The sequence below is a fragment of the Helicoverpa zea genome, chromosome 11, assembly GCF_022581195.2.
Source record: "Helicoverpa zea isolate HzStark_Cry1AcR chromosome 11, ilHelZeax1.1, whole genome shotgun sequence".
NCBI lineage: Eukaryota > Metazoa > Arthropoda > Insecta > Lepidoptera > Noctuidae > Helicoverpa > Helicoverpa zea.
This window is the reverse complement of record NC_061462.1, coordinates 6,484,284-6,500,790: the sequence shown is the minus strand read 5'-3', so window position 1 is coordinate 6,500,790 and position 16,507 is coordinate 6,484,284. Positions and strand designations below refer to the sequence as shown.

Genomic DNA, 16,507 nt, shown 5'->3' with positions numbered 1-16,507 from the left:
TTTAAAATTTATCTGTTCTTTTATTCGATTCTTTTTGAAATCTGTCACCACGTGTTTGCCCCTCGTGCGTAAGTAAAAGGGTTATTGGTTTTTCCGGTTAAAGAATTTCTAGAACGTTCCCGACCTTCGGTTGAGGATTTTTTTCAATAAATAACGTAGGTAAGCTCTGTTCTAACATGGAATTTGATACCGTCATTGGGTAACCGCGTGTTACGTCCGAATTCTCTTGGGGAACATTTGGCAATAGTCCATGGGGAAATAACTACAAGCGTTTGATAACATACCAATTCTAGGATGGGTCATGCGTATAGTAATACTTATTTGGAACTGGCGGTTTGACGCGGTTTAACTGCAATTTCTTATTTAATTTAAGGATGACGTGTTTGTTGGTATACACTTAAATTATTGAGTATTGTTTATTTGCCACCTAACTTGTTCAATATCTTATAACTCCCATGACATCTCATAAATCAAAAACCTCACATCATTATATAGATCAACAAAACAAGTTGAGAGATTTGTTTGGAGAAATATTTGTTATTTTTGGTGTAAACACACGAAAACTGCAATAATCTGTATACAGAGCTTTATCATACTAACGTCTGAAGTGATATAAATAATCTGACAAGAATATTGAAATATATACATTATAGAGGTAATATATGTATATAGGTTCTTCAGCTGAGCAGTACCTACGGTTTACTAAACGAACGAGCCTTGGCGATAACGAACGATGCAAATACCTTTGAAACTCCTATCTAAAAATGTATCCTGAACTAGCAAAACACTACCAAAAGAAACTTGAATACTTCGTAGAAACGTTTCATGTAGCTTTAGGAACTAATTCCTGTTACGTGCAATTAGGCGGATTTATCTGTGCGCTGTAGGGTCCCTCTAATGAATGACGGACTGATTGATCTTCTTTTGAATGCAGACATTCGAATAGTCGTAAAACTTGGTAGCTATTGTGACCATTTATTATGTAGTTTCAATTTCAATTTTAGTCTTGGGTTTATTTTGTTATTTACATACTTATTTATTGAACTTGGTGCTATGGTACTTTCAGTTTCAAAAACTATCTTAGTTTCGGTTTCGAAAATAACGTGAAAACTGTGATGAAAATTGTATACCTACAATTTGCAATTCAAACACTATTAAAGAAGGTTGTGCAAAGATACGGGCATTATGTACTAAGAAATGGCTGAAATACGCACAGGTTATTTTTCTATGCATGAATGGCTTTGTACGGTCGACTAAAATGGCGCTTTTGGACCATTTTGTTGTACGAATGTAGCAATTTTGTTAGGTTTTCTCTTTATGTCTCTAAGTGAGCAACAAAAACTGGGTCTTTGCGTAGAATTTTTATGATCTAATGAAGGTTTCGCTGACCCCATTTATTTAAGCTTTTTCTTCTTGTATTTATTCTGTATCTCATATCTCTTCCGTTATATATGTAGTGCCGTACAAATGTTTCATTATGAAATACTGTCATCGATGTGGTGTTGAAAATATCACCCTTTAGAATATCATTCTATTTTACTCTGTTAAAATACCCTCTGAAATCTGTAATGGCTATTTTTATCAGAGGTTTCCACTTTTATCGCAATAACAATAAAACTCGGGCATGTGAGTGGTTTTCCCACTATTAGATAAAAGAGGGTTTAATATGACGCTCGTTTATAAAGGTGCGGACATTTTATCTCCTGAAAACTGTAAAGTAGCTATTTTTGCCGTGTCTTTATGTTCTTAATAGAAGGGACCATATTTCGCATTTGGGGAAAAGAAATGTAGGCTATCATTTATTCATGTTTTATTTTGAAAGAATGTCTATTAATAGTACATTGTCCAGTTCACATTCTCATTGTCGGTATATAATAACTCTTAAAGTAGGTACCTATCCTTGATAAAACTCCATATATTATTCCTAGGTCCTTACATAACTTTAGTATTCCATACAACAATGTTTAGTATTCTTAGATACTTTTATGTAAGTATCAGCCAATTTGTTAACGTCGATTGTAAGGGTGCGTCCACATCTGGCGAATGTGCCGCGAATGCGCAGCTCGCGAGTCGTTTGCGACCTGCCCGCGAGCTGCGCGCGTGCAGTCACTGCAATAGCTTGGTGCGCCTCTTTAGCGCAACTCATGCAAGGCTCGTATAGAGCGCGCGAGCGGCGCGCGATCTGCGCGCACTCAGTTCTCGCCCTTACAGTTCCGTTTATTATTTAATAAAGAGCGCGTCGCGCGCCGCCTGCGCGCTGATCGTGTACGGCGTTTAGGTCGCGCGCGAACTGCGCGCGGGCGGCGCAGAAGCGGCGCACGAACAAAATGCACGCGCGCAGCTCGCGGGCAGGTCGCAAACGGCTCGCGAGCTGCACATTCGCCAGATGTGGACGCACCCTATCAAGTTAATCTTGCGGAACTTTATTATAGCCAATAAAGGAAAACTTTGTTTACTCGTTTTGTTTCAATGATAATAAAGATTCATGTCCTTAAGTATACCTAACGATGGACGGTTGGTCAGACAAAAATGTTATGACCAGTAAATAGTGTCCACGGGTAGAAAATCAAATGAGCTAAATTAGCTGACCAAATACATATATATATATATGTATTTGGTCAGTACCTACATAATGGATTCCTCGAAACTTATATTAGAGTGCAGATTCCATTATAAATGCATACTCACAAAGCCGTGCCACATACAGACTGATTATAAAACCTATGCGCAAACTCTAGACTAAACAGTCGGCCAACTGTTGGCCGGTGGTAAAAAAAAAAGAATTTTTAGAAAATCATGTATTCGATCAAAGTTTTTAGTTGGTACGTATGTACTTCAATTCATCTTCATACAGATTAATGTGCGCAAACCAACTACTTATAGGCCGATCAAAAGTTTATAGTGTGAGCGTAAATAGTTACTAAACCAACTTTATCTCATATTTCGCGTACAATATTTGTTAGCAATTAATTAAGATGAAACCTACAAGTTATTTGTCATAGTTCAGAACATGTAAGTTTTGGCAAGTTAGCAAAGTTGGATCCAAAACTATACGACCTAGTTCGCAAAGTCTTTGTTGGAATGTCTACAAATAAATTATCTCACTTACGGTCAGTTTCTTCATCAAAAGTAAAAGTCAAAGTAATGTCTAAAGTAAAAGTAACGGTCAAATTCGTTTTTTCAAGGCTAAAGTGACAGCAAAACTAATAGAAAAAATGATTTTGACTGTTACTTTTACTTTAGACATTACTTTGACTTTTACTTTGGCTTTTACTTTGGATGAAGAAACTGGCTGTTAGATGATTAATGTTTGACGTTTGACCTTTTTTCTGTACTAATATTGTTTTTATACGTCGATTTTTGGCAAAATAAAAACTGACTAAAAAGCCAGTGATAAGCTTGCAGATTTTAAATAAATATAAAATCTTTCTGCATTTTTCTTTTTTTTATTTATGTATTAGAATAAATTAATAAATGATGTAGACCAATAAATGAAAGCTGATATTTATATTATGTTTTTACTTTTTACACAAGTTTTGTTGTATTTACTACTCTTAATTATTTACGTATTGTATTTTCAATTACGAGTATAACTTGTTGGAATAATTCACTTTTTATTTACACTACTTTTTTTCGGTACCCAATACATTGACATAGTGTTGAATGTATTCGTTGCCTACCAAAACGTGGACAATATTAATTGAATAGGTTACGCGTTCACACGATATGGATTAAATTGGCAGTTCGAGGAATTTTTATCATCTGCAATTATGCTGAAATTTATATTGGCATGCGGTTCTATGCTTATTTATTTATAAAAACACGTAAACATGTATGGAAAACAAAAAAAAAGGACGGAAGTACGGAAGAGTTATATAAGACGTGAAGAGCACCCTTGAGTGGTGTAAAACTAAACGCCAACACTTGAGAGACAACATTAAACTCCCTTACGATTGTCTTTTGTTTACCTTATACTCAAACGAAAATAACTTGAACAATAAAGGCATTCTTTGCGCCATAAACCACAAAAGTTCGCATAAACTGTGTTATGAGATGTTGATAAATGTGTTGAAATCGTGCTTCTGTTCTATAAACATGGTCTTTGGAATGCCTCCAAACATCTCTGTCGCAATATCGCAATGTTTGAAGAAAATCTTTGTGAAAATGAGAATTCATCCTAACTAATATTATAAATGTGAAAGTAACTCTGTCTGTCTGTCTTTCTGTCTGTCTGTCTTTCTGTCTTTCTGTCTGTCTGTCTTTTCTTCACGCCTAAACTAATGGACTGATTTATGTGAAATTTGGTACAGACATAGTCTGGAACTTGAGAAAGGGCATAGGATAGTTTTTATTACAAAGAAATACAAAAATAAAAATAAAATTTATTCCGGACATATACCGCCATCTATTGGTCAAACCATAAATCTGCCGCAAGTCACTATTCCACGCGAACGAAGTCGCGGGCAAAAGCTAGTATAGAAATAAATTAGAAGGCACAAGGCTAGCGTTCCTATTATTTTCATATTTTAGAAGTCATAGGTAACTTAAAGATCAAGACTGTTTGAAGTGGGTTTACCTAATAAAGAATGGGTACCTATGAAGGTATACTAAAAACGGTTTTAATGTTTTCCAAAGTTCAACGATCTAACCAACAAGTTTCTAATCAAATATGTATTTTATTAGTCTGGGTTTTATAAGCGGGCAGAGTCACCTTCTTAGGACTTTTATTTGAATTTAGTGAACACAATTAGATCTAATATAAACAGTTCATTACAAATGAAACCATTTATTATGCTAACAAAATTATGAACTTAATACATTTTTTATTTAGGCTTCAAATCTTGTCATCTTTTAAGTGGAGTACCAACCTACTTAATGTTATTTATTTATCTTCTGCTTACCTACTTTATTAAATCATAATACTGTCTTAATTTATCGCAATATAAAACTATTCATATAGATTTCCCTTACACTTTCCTTTAAAACGCTAACATGGACAATCACTTAAAACCTACTTTTTGCAGGTTTCGGATATACTTTCGAATGGTGTTATGTTGGTGTTGGACCCCAAAAACAGCAACATCAACCGACTTGAAGAAATTAGAAATGAACAAATCTTTCTCTGGTAAGCATATTTCCTGTAATTAAAATAATCCAGCCATTTCCATCGAGATAATATCTCGTGGAAAACAATCAGAGAGGGGAATTAATTTTCGCAACGCTTTCCCGGTTACGTCAAGGACATAAGACCACGGTGCTCTTAATGTATAGAGGTAGTTATGCCAAACGGCATAATTAGTTTCTTGCCATCAAAATGGATTTAAACGCACGAGTGGATTTGAAGCTTCTCATTTCAAAGAAAGCATTGAGTTGTCATAATAATCTTGAACTTGAAATTGAACAAATCTCCTTATAACTTTAATATCACTTTTCATATGCATGTTGTTTGCGTGGGATTTGCTTTGTTTTCTAGTTGACAGTGCTTTGTTTTTTTCCTCGCTGCAAATGACAGCGGTTGCGTTCGGGATAACTTTTGTAAACACAAAGGATTGCTTTTTAAAAAGATGTTATTAAAGACACCATGTTTTTTTCCAATGTTAAATTCAGTTTATTTTTAGTACAATGGATGAAAAGATAAGTATCGCATAATAAGAAGCTCATTGGGAATAAATATGGTGATATCTTACTTTTATATTTTTAAGCCGTGTTGAAGCCAAAATACTTTATAACGATTAGGTACAGGAATACGTGAATATACACCTACGTTAATAAAGATTAGGTAGGTATAACACTCAAATTCACATGTTTCTGATGAATTGAGAGCTTGAGCAATTCTATCGCTTTAGGGATTTCACAAATCCTCCGAGCTCGACAGATTAAAAGTTAATTCTGATGTTGTTACCCTGTTGCAAATGGATTTTTCATGGGTGGAATTTTGGAATGCTGATGAAAAATCCATTCAGTAACAATTATGCTATTTGTAATACTATTTTTATTTGCCGTCAACAAAGTAAAGGTTCTATTAAAAATCGCATTTAGTTGCCAATAGCAGTGGGTTTTTTAGTAAAGCAAACATAGTCAGGTATTTATTTAACAATAAATTGCTAAAAAAATAAACGTGGGACCCAATATACCCTTATGTCAGTGCAAATATGCTAACGTAAATTTTTAGATAATTGTATTTTTTTATTAGTATTTTAAACCATTCCCTTACACTTACAATGCATTATAGACAATATCAAGCTTATATACATACAGGGTTAATTTTCAACCACCATCCAAATTTTCAGAAATGATTTAGAATCGGTAACCTAATCAATTAATCAAATAAAAAAATATAAAAAATATTAGATGATTTTCATCATTGTCCGCTACTAAAATCACAACGTGTGGAATACACACAGTTCGGTTGTTGAACATGGCGCGCTTGCCTCAAGATTCGGGAAACGCACACAAAAAACAGCATGCACTACGCCCGACATCGTACTACCGGCACTACGCCCCCCTCCCTCATACCCCGCACCCCGCACAGCCCCCGGTCGGCCAAGCGCCGGTGACTTTTTGTTTAGTTGACCGTGACCTAGTTACGTGCGAACGTGTGCCATATTTTTGTCGCTCTCGCTGCATTTTCGATTCCGAATTCCGGTCGGTTATCATCGCACGACATGGCGACTTTTTATTCTAATGCAGAGTATTTTGAAATGGTCAGGTGCTACATTTTAAGTGGCGAAAGTTTAAATGGTGCGCAAAGAATGTACAGTGCAGAAAGTTTACCGCGTTTACAAAGACGAGGTATTAATTCGCGAGTGCCTAATAGACAAACAATTTTAGCCGCAAACCAAAGGTTGTTAGATTATGGGCAGTTTATCACACCAGCCCATGCAACAAGTCGTGGCGGTCACAACGAAATAACACCAGCAGTCGAAAATTCTGTACTCGAGTTTTTCGAACGTGACCCCTGCGCTAGCACTAACGACGCTGCTCGGCGCTTCGGTGTCAGTCAGTATTACGTGTGGAAGCTGCTGAATTCATCTGGTTATCACCCATACCATTACCAACCAGTGCAATCTCTTCACGATAACGATGGACCCGCTAGAATCGTGTTTTGTGAATGGCTGTTAAGAAACATTAATTGTAACATTTTGTGGACTGATGAAGCATTATTTACGCGAATCGGAATTTATAACAGCCGAAACGAACATTATTGGGCGTTAAGCAACCCCCACGTTATTAGAAATAACTACCATCAAGTGCGTTTTAGTGCGAATGTTTGGGCAGGTATTATCGGTAATGTTATCGTGGGACCGATTTTTATTGAAGGACGCTTGACGGGTACTAATTATTTAAACATGTTACGTGGTGTTATTGAAGACTTAATAGACGAGGTGCCACTTTCATACTACAACAATCATTATTATCAGCATGACGGTGCACCACCTCATTACACAAGTGCAGTGCGTGAGTTTTTAAATAATAAGTATGGCGATAGATGGATTGGTCGCGGAGGGCCTGTCCTATGGCCTGCCAGGTCACCAGATTTAACGCCACTTGATTTTTTTTTATGGGGTGAAGTTAAAAGACGTGTTTACGTTGAAGAAGCACAAAGTGTTGAGGACCTCCGTAGTAAAATAATAAATGCATTTAATGAAATTAAAAATCAAACAGATACTTTAAACTTATTAAAAAATAGTTTAGAAAAACGTGCACGTTTGTGTATTGAGAGAAACGGACTCCATTTTGAACAATTACTGAAGTACACGTAATTTGTAGGTTAATCGAGTTTATTTGGTAAGTTGAATTATTGTAAATAGCTAGTTGATTCCAATTTTTTAAATACGCCATAATAAAAACCAGTGATTTCACATTCATTATTTTATTATGTCGGTCCTAAGCCCGTAAAGTATGAAGGGAAAATTGGAATCAACCCTTTTAAGTAAGACCGCGTAGGTACCTACATCAATCGCAGCGAGCGAGCGAGGTCAATAACCTTGCTGCGTGTCTCTACATTCTGTTTATTTTCGGATATTTTCTTTTGGATGTTTTTTTTTGTTTTTGTTATTATTTGATTATAATGTTTCACATATGAAAATAAATTAATTAAAAGTCCTCGATTTTTAAATTTGGATGGTGAATGAAAAATAACCCTGTATATGTATGTCAAAATTATCACGTATTGAACAACCATCTTCTCAGAATGCTTAATAATATTTAGATTAATGTCATGTAAAATGTATCTCTAATATACATAAGGGAAACATAAGCACGATCTAGGGCTCATGTTTTGTTCCATTTAGCCAACGCTGTTAAGCTAATCCTTAAGCAAAGCTTAGTAATATGTAACACTTAAGGCTAGCTAGGTTTTATAAATTACGCTAGGACACCTCTGTGTGCTATCAGAATGTTTTGTTGTTAACGTGATTCTTTAATTTCAAAGAATTTTTCTCTTTGTTATTCAAAAACAAAAAATGGCGTGGGTTTTTGGTAGCGTTAAATAAATGTCAGTGCTAATTTAAACACACTGTTTGTTTTTAATAATTATGCAAAATATGCATGTTTTTAAATGGGTACCTATATTAAATTAAAAAATATGAATGCATAAACAATTAGTATATTCTCATAGAAAAGCTATGGGTACGTAGGCCACTTGTCAGCTGATCAGTGAAAAAGTGAGAAGGTATTTCATGCAGTAACCTTCTGAGATTCCGTGAAATCTTTAATTGAATTGGGATAAGACGTTGTTTATTTCACTGATGACATCATCACCAAGATACGTTAATAATGTCATTTTTAAAGAAGCTAATAAAAACACAAACTTTTTTATTATTAACGTTAGTAACTTTGTATCATAAACTACGCTTATAACGAACGTCGTATAATGTTATTACAAAGCCTACAATATAGCTACAATAGCTTGTAAAAATAATGATGTTGCGTAACCAAGAGATATCATCCATCTTCCATGAAATTATGACAACCAAAGTTTTTAGAAGCAAATTCGAGTATTTATTTTGACATTCCTTTTGTGTTTTGTACAAAATTCAATTAGGTATGTATTAACCATTTGGCAACGATTGTGAAAGAATTAGTATATCCTTAATATATTCGAGCTAAATTCACGATGGAAATGTTAATAATTATTATTTGAAACATGTTACAATTGGCTGCTAACTTTTATCGAGCGATGTTCGTTCACAGACATATAATTTCAGTGAATATATTTTCACCCCTGCAGGTGGGTGTTATGTGTTCCATTTACTTTATTACTCCGGATGTAAAATTGTAACGGAAAACCATGAGGCTTTCCCATGGAGTAAGGAAAGATGAGCGAGGCATGAGAGGGCATGACCAATACGATCAGTTACGAGTGAACTAACGAGGCGTTCGGTATCTTTGTGACATCTGTCAGCGAATTTTGGTATTACGGAAAATGGTCGGGTCCAAAGAAGACGTATAAGACCGACAATACCTAGTAATGTTTCTCGTCCCCCGCTCACCCGCATTTTGACGCGCTACTTAGGCGATTTTCCGTTATGGCACCTCCGCTAGTCATTTTGTTCTCCATGAGCTTCCCTTGAACTGAAAAGTGAAGTCATAAACATGTGACGATCAATCGTCAAACTGGCCTGATGGACTGGCCCTAATATATTTTCAACGATCTACAGCATGATGATTGACGGCCTAAAACTAGATTTGACGATGTCCGTTCAATATAGGGATCGGGTTAGATGATGAAATTCATTAAATGCGATGTTCGCTGAATGTAGGTACAATGGTTTCTTGGCAAAGGTCTGTCCTGTAGAAACTTATTGAGTTTTAATCGAAGAATGATATTATTGATGAACGAACATATTCTGTCCCTCTGTCGTCTTTTGTCAAGCCCTCAATAGAATAATTTATGCTACGATGAAATTGATATTGGCTTGACAGATCAAGCACAACACAATTCTAATCAGAATTAGAATTGTGTTTTGACCACGTATTCAAAATATGATGGAACAATTTACTATTCATTTTGATGAGTTACGATGTTCGTTGTTGCATAGATGGTTTTACTTAAAACCGATCAGTTAGATCTTATACTCAAAGGTAAATATTTTAAACTACGTATTTGTTGCAGTAAGCCAAAGAAACTATCGAGACATATCGTCTTTTAGCCGAGCATGACATTCAAAAAGACGGAGCAACACTTCGCGCTCTACGCCGCAGCATGGTAAGCCGTAAATATTTTATACTAAGTACCCGAAACAAGCGCTTTCACTCACAAATGCACGGCTGTAAAAAATACCCAGTGCAATAAGGCGAAAAAAGATGTTCCATTTAGATTACGCTCTCAAAATTTACTACAAAATTTCATCAGCAACAGGCCGTTTGGTGTGCAATGGTCTTATGTTTTGTTTTTGTAAAGGAACCTTGGCAAAAAAAGAGAAAAAACTGTGTATTTTTTGTAAGTCAATGCAGCATTCAAGTATAACACAGAATAACGCCACTGCATATTAAACTTTCAGCCTATGGCAGGCCCAATAATGTATTGTGAAGTTTCACAATCAAGCTTTTTAGTCTGTGTGATACTGGCTGTATAACCGATAATTGTGCCCAACCAAATCATCTAGATATCCATCTCCAAAATGATGTATGTACCCAAACACACTATCGGCCGACTTAAAGTTTGCAAACAGATATTGTGGTCATAATTCGACCCCATTTTCTAATTGTTCAAAGGGCAATTTGCCAAACACATTGACAGTTGTCACACAAACCAATATAAGTATACAGTTGGAGCGTATTTCTCTTTAGTTATATGTACTTTTTGCTTGTAATAAAATAGTTTTCCAAGACGCCAGCTGGAAGTAATTTCTCAAATGCTTTGAGATGTTATGAACGAAACACTTTGTTCTAGATCAAAATTATGTTTTACTTACAGCTTCATATATTTTGTGCTTTTATATTTTGTTAGTCTCACATGCAACATGAACATGAACACCTATGTTACCTTCTATACTATAAGCAAATATATGATTTTATTTACATGCCCTTCCGGGGGTCACAGGCTTACCCACATGATATAACCTTATAACAACACTAACATTGAACCATCATTACTTGCAAGCATACATGTAAACAGTCGAAGTATTAAGTAAAGAAATAATGGACATTCCTTGTTGACGCATAAAAACAGGTAGAGGCAGGGTCACGTAAATATATATACCTAAGTTGTGACACGGTTTATTAACAACTTGGAGTAACTATGTTGTTAGTTGGGAATAACGTTACAAATGTGAGGGTCAAGGTTGGACATAACTTATGATTTCAGTGACAACGAAACTTAGTAAAGGTAGCTATATTTTTTCTGAAACTTTTATAATATTCGAGTGCCAGATGTGCAGCACTAGAAATCAAAATTAAAATGTCTTTTTTTTTAAGGTTTTTTTTTTACTAATGAAATTAGTTGAATTAGTGTAAATTAAAAATATAATTATCAGTTTACTTACATCAAAGTATGTTTCACAGATTACCTATTACATATAACTACAGCTTTGAAAATAAAAGATTTCTTTCAAATAAGCTTCCACAAATTAAACCAAGATGCCTCTGAATCATGTTACATTGAAAAAAAAAAAAATAGAAAGTAAGCACTTATTCTCCTCCAAAACCAGGGCTCAAATCTAATCCTATAGCCCAAAGAGGTATCGATTCCTAGTACTTATTAATCTAAACCTCTGAACGGAAAGTGCCCTGTAATCCTATATTGTTAGAAATATTTCGGATACTCAAGCCTCACCTTCATTATGCCTAACAAATTGGTTTTTATGTAGGTACCTATTCCAAATTTGAATAAGAAAAGAATAAAACCTTTGTACATCGTTCCTGCAACATGCCTTTTTAAATGTTTTACCATAATGTTTAGTATAGAGGTTGGATACCTAACTTAAGGCTAGACTAGACATTTACCGTTAAAGGGTTGAGCTTAATCCTAACCCTTGTTTGTACTCATAGAAATGTACACTCACATAACCGGTAATCCTAATTTGCAAGTCTATTTGGTACCAAACAAGCCGGGTGTTGCTTGTTTAGTGTTTATGCCTATAATTTGTTTGCGCACAGTAAGTATGTTTAGCCTTAGCATTCAATTATTATGGTCGGAGTGTAGCCTCAATCATTATTAAATCATGCTGTAGACAGGTTTTTTTCAATCAAACCATTTTCAATTAAATCTCTAAAAACATTAATGGTAGCACGTTTTTTATTATGAGTCGTTGACAAAAGCAAAAAAGTAGGCTAAAGACTACTAGGGCTAGGTTTTGAATTTAAATTTTCGATGTATTGTAATAAATTCTACTTCTCTAGGGCTTTCAAATGAAAAGCTATTAATTAATTTTAAATATATTTTATTTAACTTATCGCGTCGGCCATAAATTATAATAATCACAAACTACCAAAGAAAGTTTTCGAAAGCTCTTTGGTGAGAGCTTTCATAATTTAATTAGTCTTAACAAATACGAAGATAGAACTTTAGAAAATTATTGCCTTTCGAATTTTGACTCTAGATTTCTTTTTCTATTTAGCAAATAATCGATAAGTTCAAATCGTAAAGTGGCTCCCGAGCGATTCGATTTCCAAACAAACGATTGGTGACACAAACCGATTCGATTGTCCGATTTGATTGTTCGTGAATTCGTGAACTACGATGTGTGTTAATCGATTTTCTTTTGTCGACAGATCACTCGAATGCTACAGAACTGATAACGAATGGCAATGCAGTGCGAATGAATCCGAGAGGTGAACCCGATGAGAGACACTTTCATATGTGTGATGATAAGTTATAATAGGACAAGTGATAAGTGTAAATAGTAGCCTAAGTTTTTCTACACGAAATCAATTGATTCTAAAGCCACGTATTCACTGAGAAACAATTGTTTATAAACACTGTTTCTGAAACAATATATACGTGTTTCTGAAACAAATAATTTTGTTTCAGAAACATATAATTTTGTTTCTGTGGATGATGTGCACGGCAGAATTTCCGAAACATTGTTGCTGTAAACATCTACATGATGTTTCAGAAACTGTGTATCTGAAACATTGTTTCCCAGTGAATACGTGGCTTTAATTGTAATGTGAATTGAAACAAAATGATCTCGTAAAAAGTTTTACGAGTGAATGCTAGTTTTTATAATAAACTTTAATTAAAAATAATGATTATAAAGTTTTTCAAAATTTTAATATTGGATCTTCTGATTAGGGCTGTAATCAATACGTCGAAATTAATCACGTTGTCTGGAAACTCATTAACCTTTGAGCAAAACGGTTTCTTTTTGTTTAATTTGTAGATCATGTTGATTAAAAACGTGTTTAATTGTTCATCTTTTTGATAGATCTTTGTTTTTATACATTAGTGCTTTATTCATATAAGAGAATTTAAATTGTATCTATTTTTGGTTGAATTAATGAGTTGCATTTTATTCATCAGTTGATTGTTGCAAAAAATGTATTTTTCCATATATGTATGTATTTTTTTAGTAAGAACTACTAACTACTCAGAATTGTTTTTTCAAAATTAAAGCAGCAGATTATGAATCTTCAAATAAACTTAGAAACAGTCAGGGTCATTCATGAAACCTCATTTCTGATAAGGTCATTTTATAATAGAATAACTTTAACCTACTTGATAAATATAAAATGTTATGAAACAATTACAAATTTTAAAGCAATGTTACATGAGCAGTTAAGGAATATTCCTTTATGGTGAATTACTTCTGATTTTAATGAAAAACCCGATCATTTTTTTATAGGATTTGTAGGGGACCTAACTAAAGGTACTAAATGAAAAGTGGACTGTAACACTTAATATGTATAATGGTTCACTGGACAGTACAAAATGTTGGAAAACTAAGATAAGTTAAGTATGCGCGCGCGTCGTCGGCTGTGTCCGGTGATGGAGTGCGGCGGCGCGGTGCGGGCCGCTGCTGCTGGCAGCCGTCCCCCCCGCCTCGGTGACGCGACGCCCTCTGTCGGGCCCTGGTGCGCCAGCTATGAATCAACGTTTACTTGAATGCCCTGGACGTAAACAATTAAAGCACACATTAAGCTCCTTCACCTTTGCTAAACGGTTTTCTACTGACAACTTACGAAAATCATCACACACAAACATGAAATGATTATTTTTGCACAACGGACAATTATTAAATTCCTTATTAGTATTAGGTTTAGGTTTTGTTATATTATAGTTTTTTTTAGAATTATTAGTATTTACTGTGTAACTGTTTGTACTACCATCTTCCTTATTTGTTGATTTGCTATGTTCTACTGTCTCTAATAAATCAGCCCTTTTACTAACAAACGAACAAAATTCTGACAATGTTGGAAAGGACATTGTTCAATTTTGGCCTAAGAACCGATGTGAATATAAATTATACTATAATTTTTATTTATTTTTATATTGTTTGAAACATATTTTAGTATTCCACGGACACTTCAAATAAATAAATTCCAAATAAAAAGTAGGGTCACAATTATTGATGCCTTATAAAATGTTTCCGTCAGCCAGTGCTGCCAGTTTCGGAAGTTTTCGGGATTTCGGTAAATACGGATCGAATTGAGAACCTACTTTCCGAAGTCGGTTATTAAAATTAGTTGGTAACACTTTATTCATTTAAATACCTAAACTGACTAGCTAGAAAAAAGCTAGTATTCTGTATAATGTTTTAAGATGGTTTTGAGCGAATCGCGAATTTCTAGCTTGGCATTCGAGTAGGATTATAGTTTTCGTAATTGGCAACACTGGTGTACTTCAGTCAGTTTGCTAGAAGTCAGTTTGATTGGTTTGATTGCTTTGCGACTATCGTTTCTTTTGTGATTTTCTATGCGTTTCATGGTTTTATTCTAACAACTTTGGCTTGATTACGGACTCCGATTAGATTGCGTACTTGGTAGACTCGGCTTTGTGTAAAGAACTGGATTTTACTAGCATTTTCGGATATTGCTCTGTCTGTGATCGAATTTAATTATATTATAATTACAACAATGGATGCAGAATATAGTATATTGTATAAATTGTGGATCTGCTGGAGGTTCTTTGGTATTAGAAAACGAAGATATACTTCGTTGCATACAACAATGGACTGTTCCCCGTATGGTAAGTGGTCTACGAAAGTGTTTTTCTAATTTTGATAAGAATGTTACTACCTACTTATGTTTTCATAAGCACACAATTTCTCGGTTTTCAAATCAATTGCCACAATTGCAAGTTACTTGATATTTACTAATGATTTTTTGTATTTATTATTACAGGTTGAAGCTCATGACCTTATATGTACGACGTGTTGGTCTGAAGCAGTCGAGCATAATAAGATGCAATGCACTGTTGGACGCAATTGTGTACTTTGTAAGAAGCTCCTACCATCAGGCATACTGTTGCAATTGTATCGTTGGGCGTAGAACAGTGGGCTGTTGTGCCCACATAATGACTATTATCTGGTATTTAAGCTGGGCGAGATACCAAAGCTCAGTTCTTAGATATATTATTGAGAAATATTGATGATTAAAAACCTTTAATTGAATATAAATATTGTTTTTATTGCACATCCTCGAAAACCTCTTTCACTGTTATTGGTAAACCTTACTTTAACTGTTAAATTATTTTGTGTGGTAATGACATTTTTAGTATGGTCTGTGCCTTCTTGGTAATAGACCGCGGGTTCGATTCCCGCCTTATGGCATGTAGATAGCTAGGTAACTGTCTAATATAAAAGTAGTAACAATCATTTAAATAAATAATTCTCCATCGTAATAATATCGATATTTTATGAATTGTGGTGAATGGAACTCTTCCATTTTGGAAACTTATGCGTTTTATCACAAATCCAAAGTGGATTCACTATATATTAAGAAACGTAACGTTGAAAGCAAAAGCGTTTAGGTAGGTAGTTGTTTTTCATAAAAATTCTAAGCATTTATGAAAACTAGTCACACGCCCCGTCTTCGCACGGTGGCAATGTAAAACCTTGGTGTAAACCTTCCTCTTGACCTACTCTATCTATTAAAAAAAATCGCACCCAAATCCATTGCGTAGTTTTAAAGATCTAAAGCATTCAAAGGGACAGACAGAAAATGCAACTTTATAAAATGATCATTGTCAAAGAATTATCTTAAACTTGACTATTTACTATCTCTTTTCCTAGTATCTAGTAGAGTAGTCTTTTCCTAGATCTAGAAGAGAACATATAGAGCTGTACATAGTATTGTTGATTTTTTGTATAGTGTAGTTTGATAATACTACTCTGATATTTCACGCAAGCTTGGTTATTTTTTATTTATAACCTCAAAATATTAACTTTTTTCGTAATTATTTTAGTTTCCTGAAGTGTCCGTTCGTGAAAACTTATTTCATAGGATTCCATATAATTTTAAGAGTTTATAGAAGTCACTTTCCATTCGAACGGTTCTTAGGCAGAACATGTATGGAGCCGGAACAATGTCCTTTGGGTAAGGTATTGCTATACTCTTCCCA

The 16,507-nt window shown here is 34.6% G+C and overlaps 1 protein-coding gene across 1 annotated transcript in view; it reads left to right on the top strand.

Moving 5' to 3' along the window:
• LOC124634493 (tachykinin-like peptides receptor 86C) overlaps window positions 1-12,871 on the top strand; it is a 52,062-nt gene extending 39,191 nt beyond the window's left edge. The window contains exons 7-9 of the mRNA XM_047170089.1: window positions 5,025-5,125; window positions 10,118-10,210; window positions 12,718-12,871. Coding sequence (XP_047026045.1) covers window positions 5,025-5,125; window positions 10,118-10,164 — 148 coding nt within the window. The 3' untranslated portion in view covers window positions 10,165-10,210; window positions 12,718-12,871. The remainder of the gene's footprint in view (window positions 1-5,024; window positions 5,126-10,117; window positions 10,211-12,717) is intronic.
• Window positions 12,872-16,507: the final 3,636 nt, after the last annotated feature.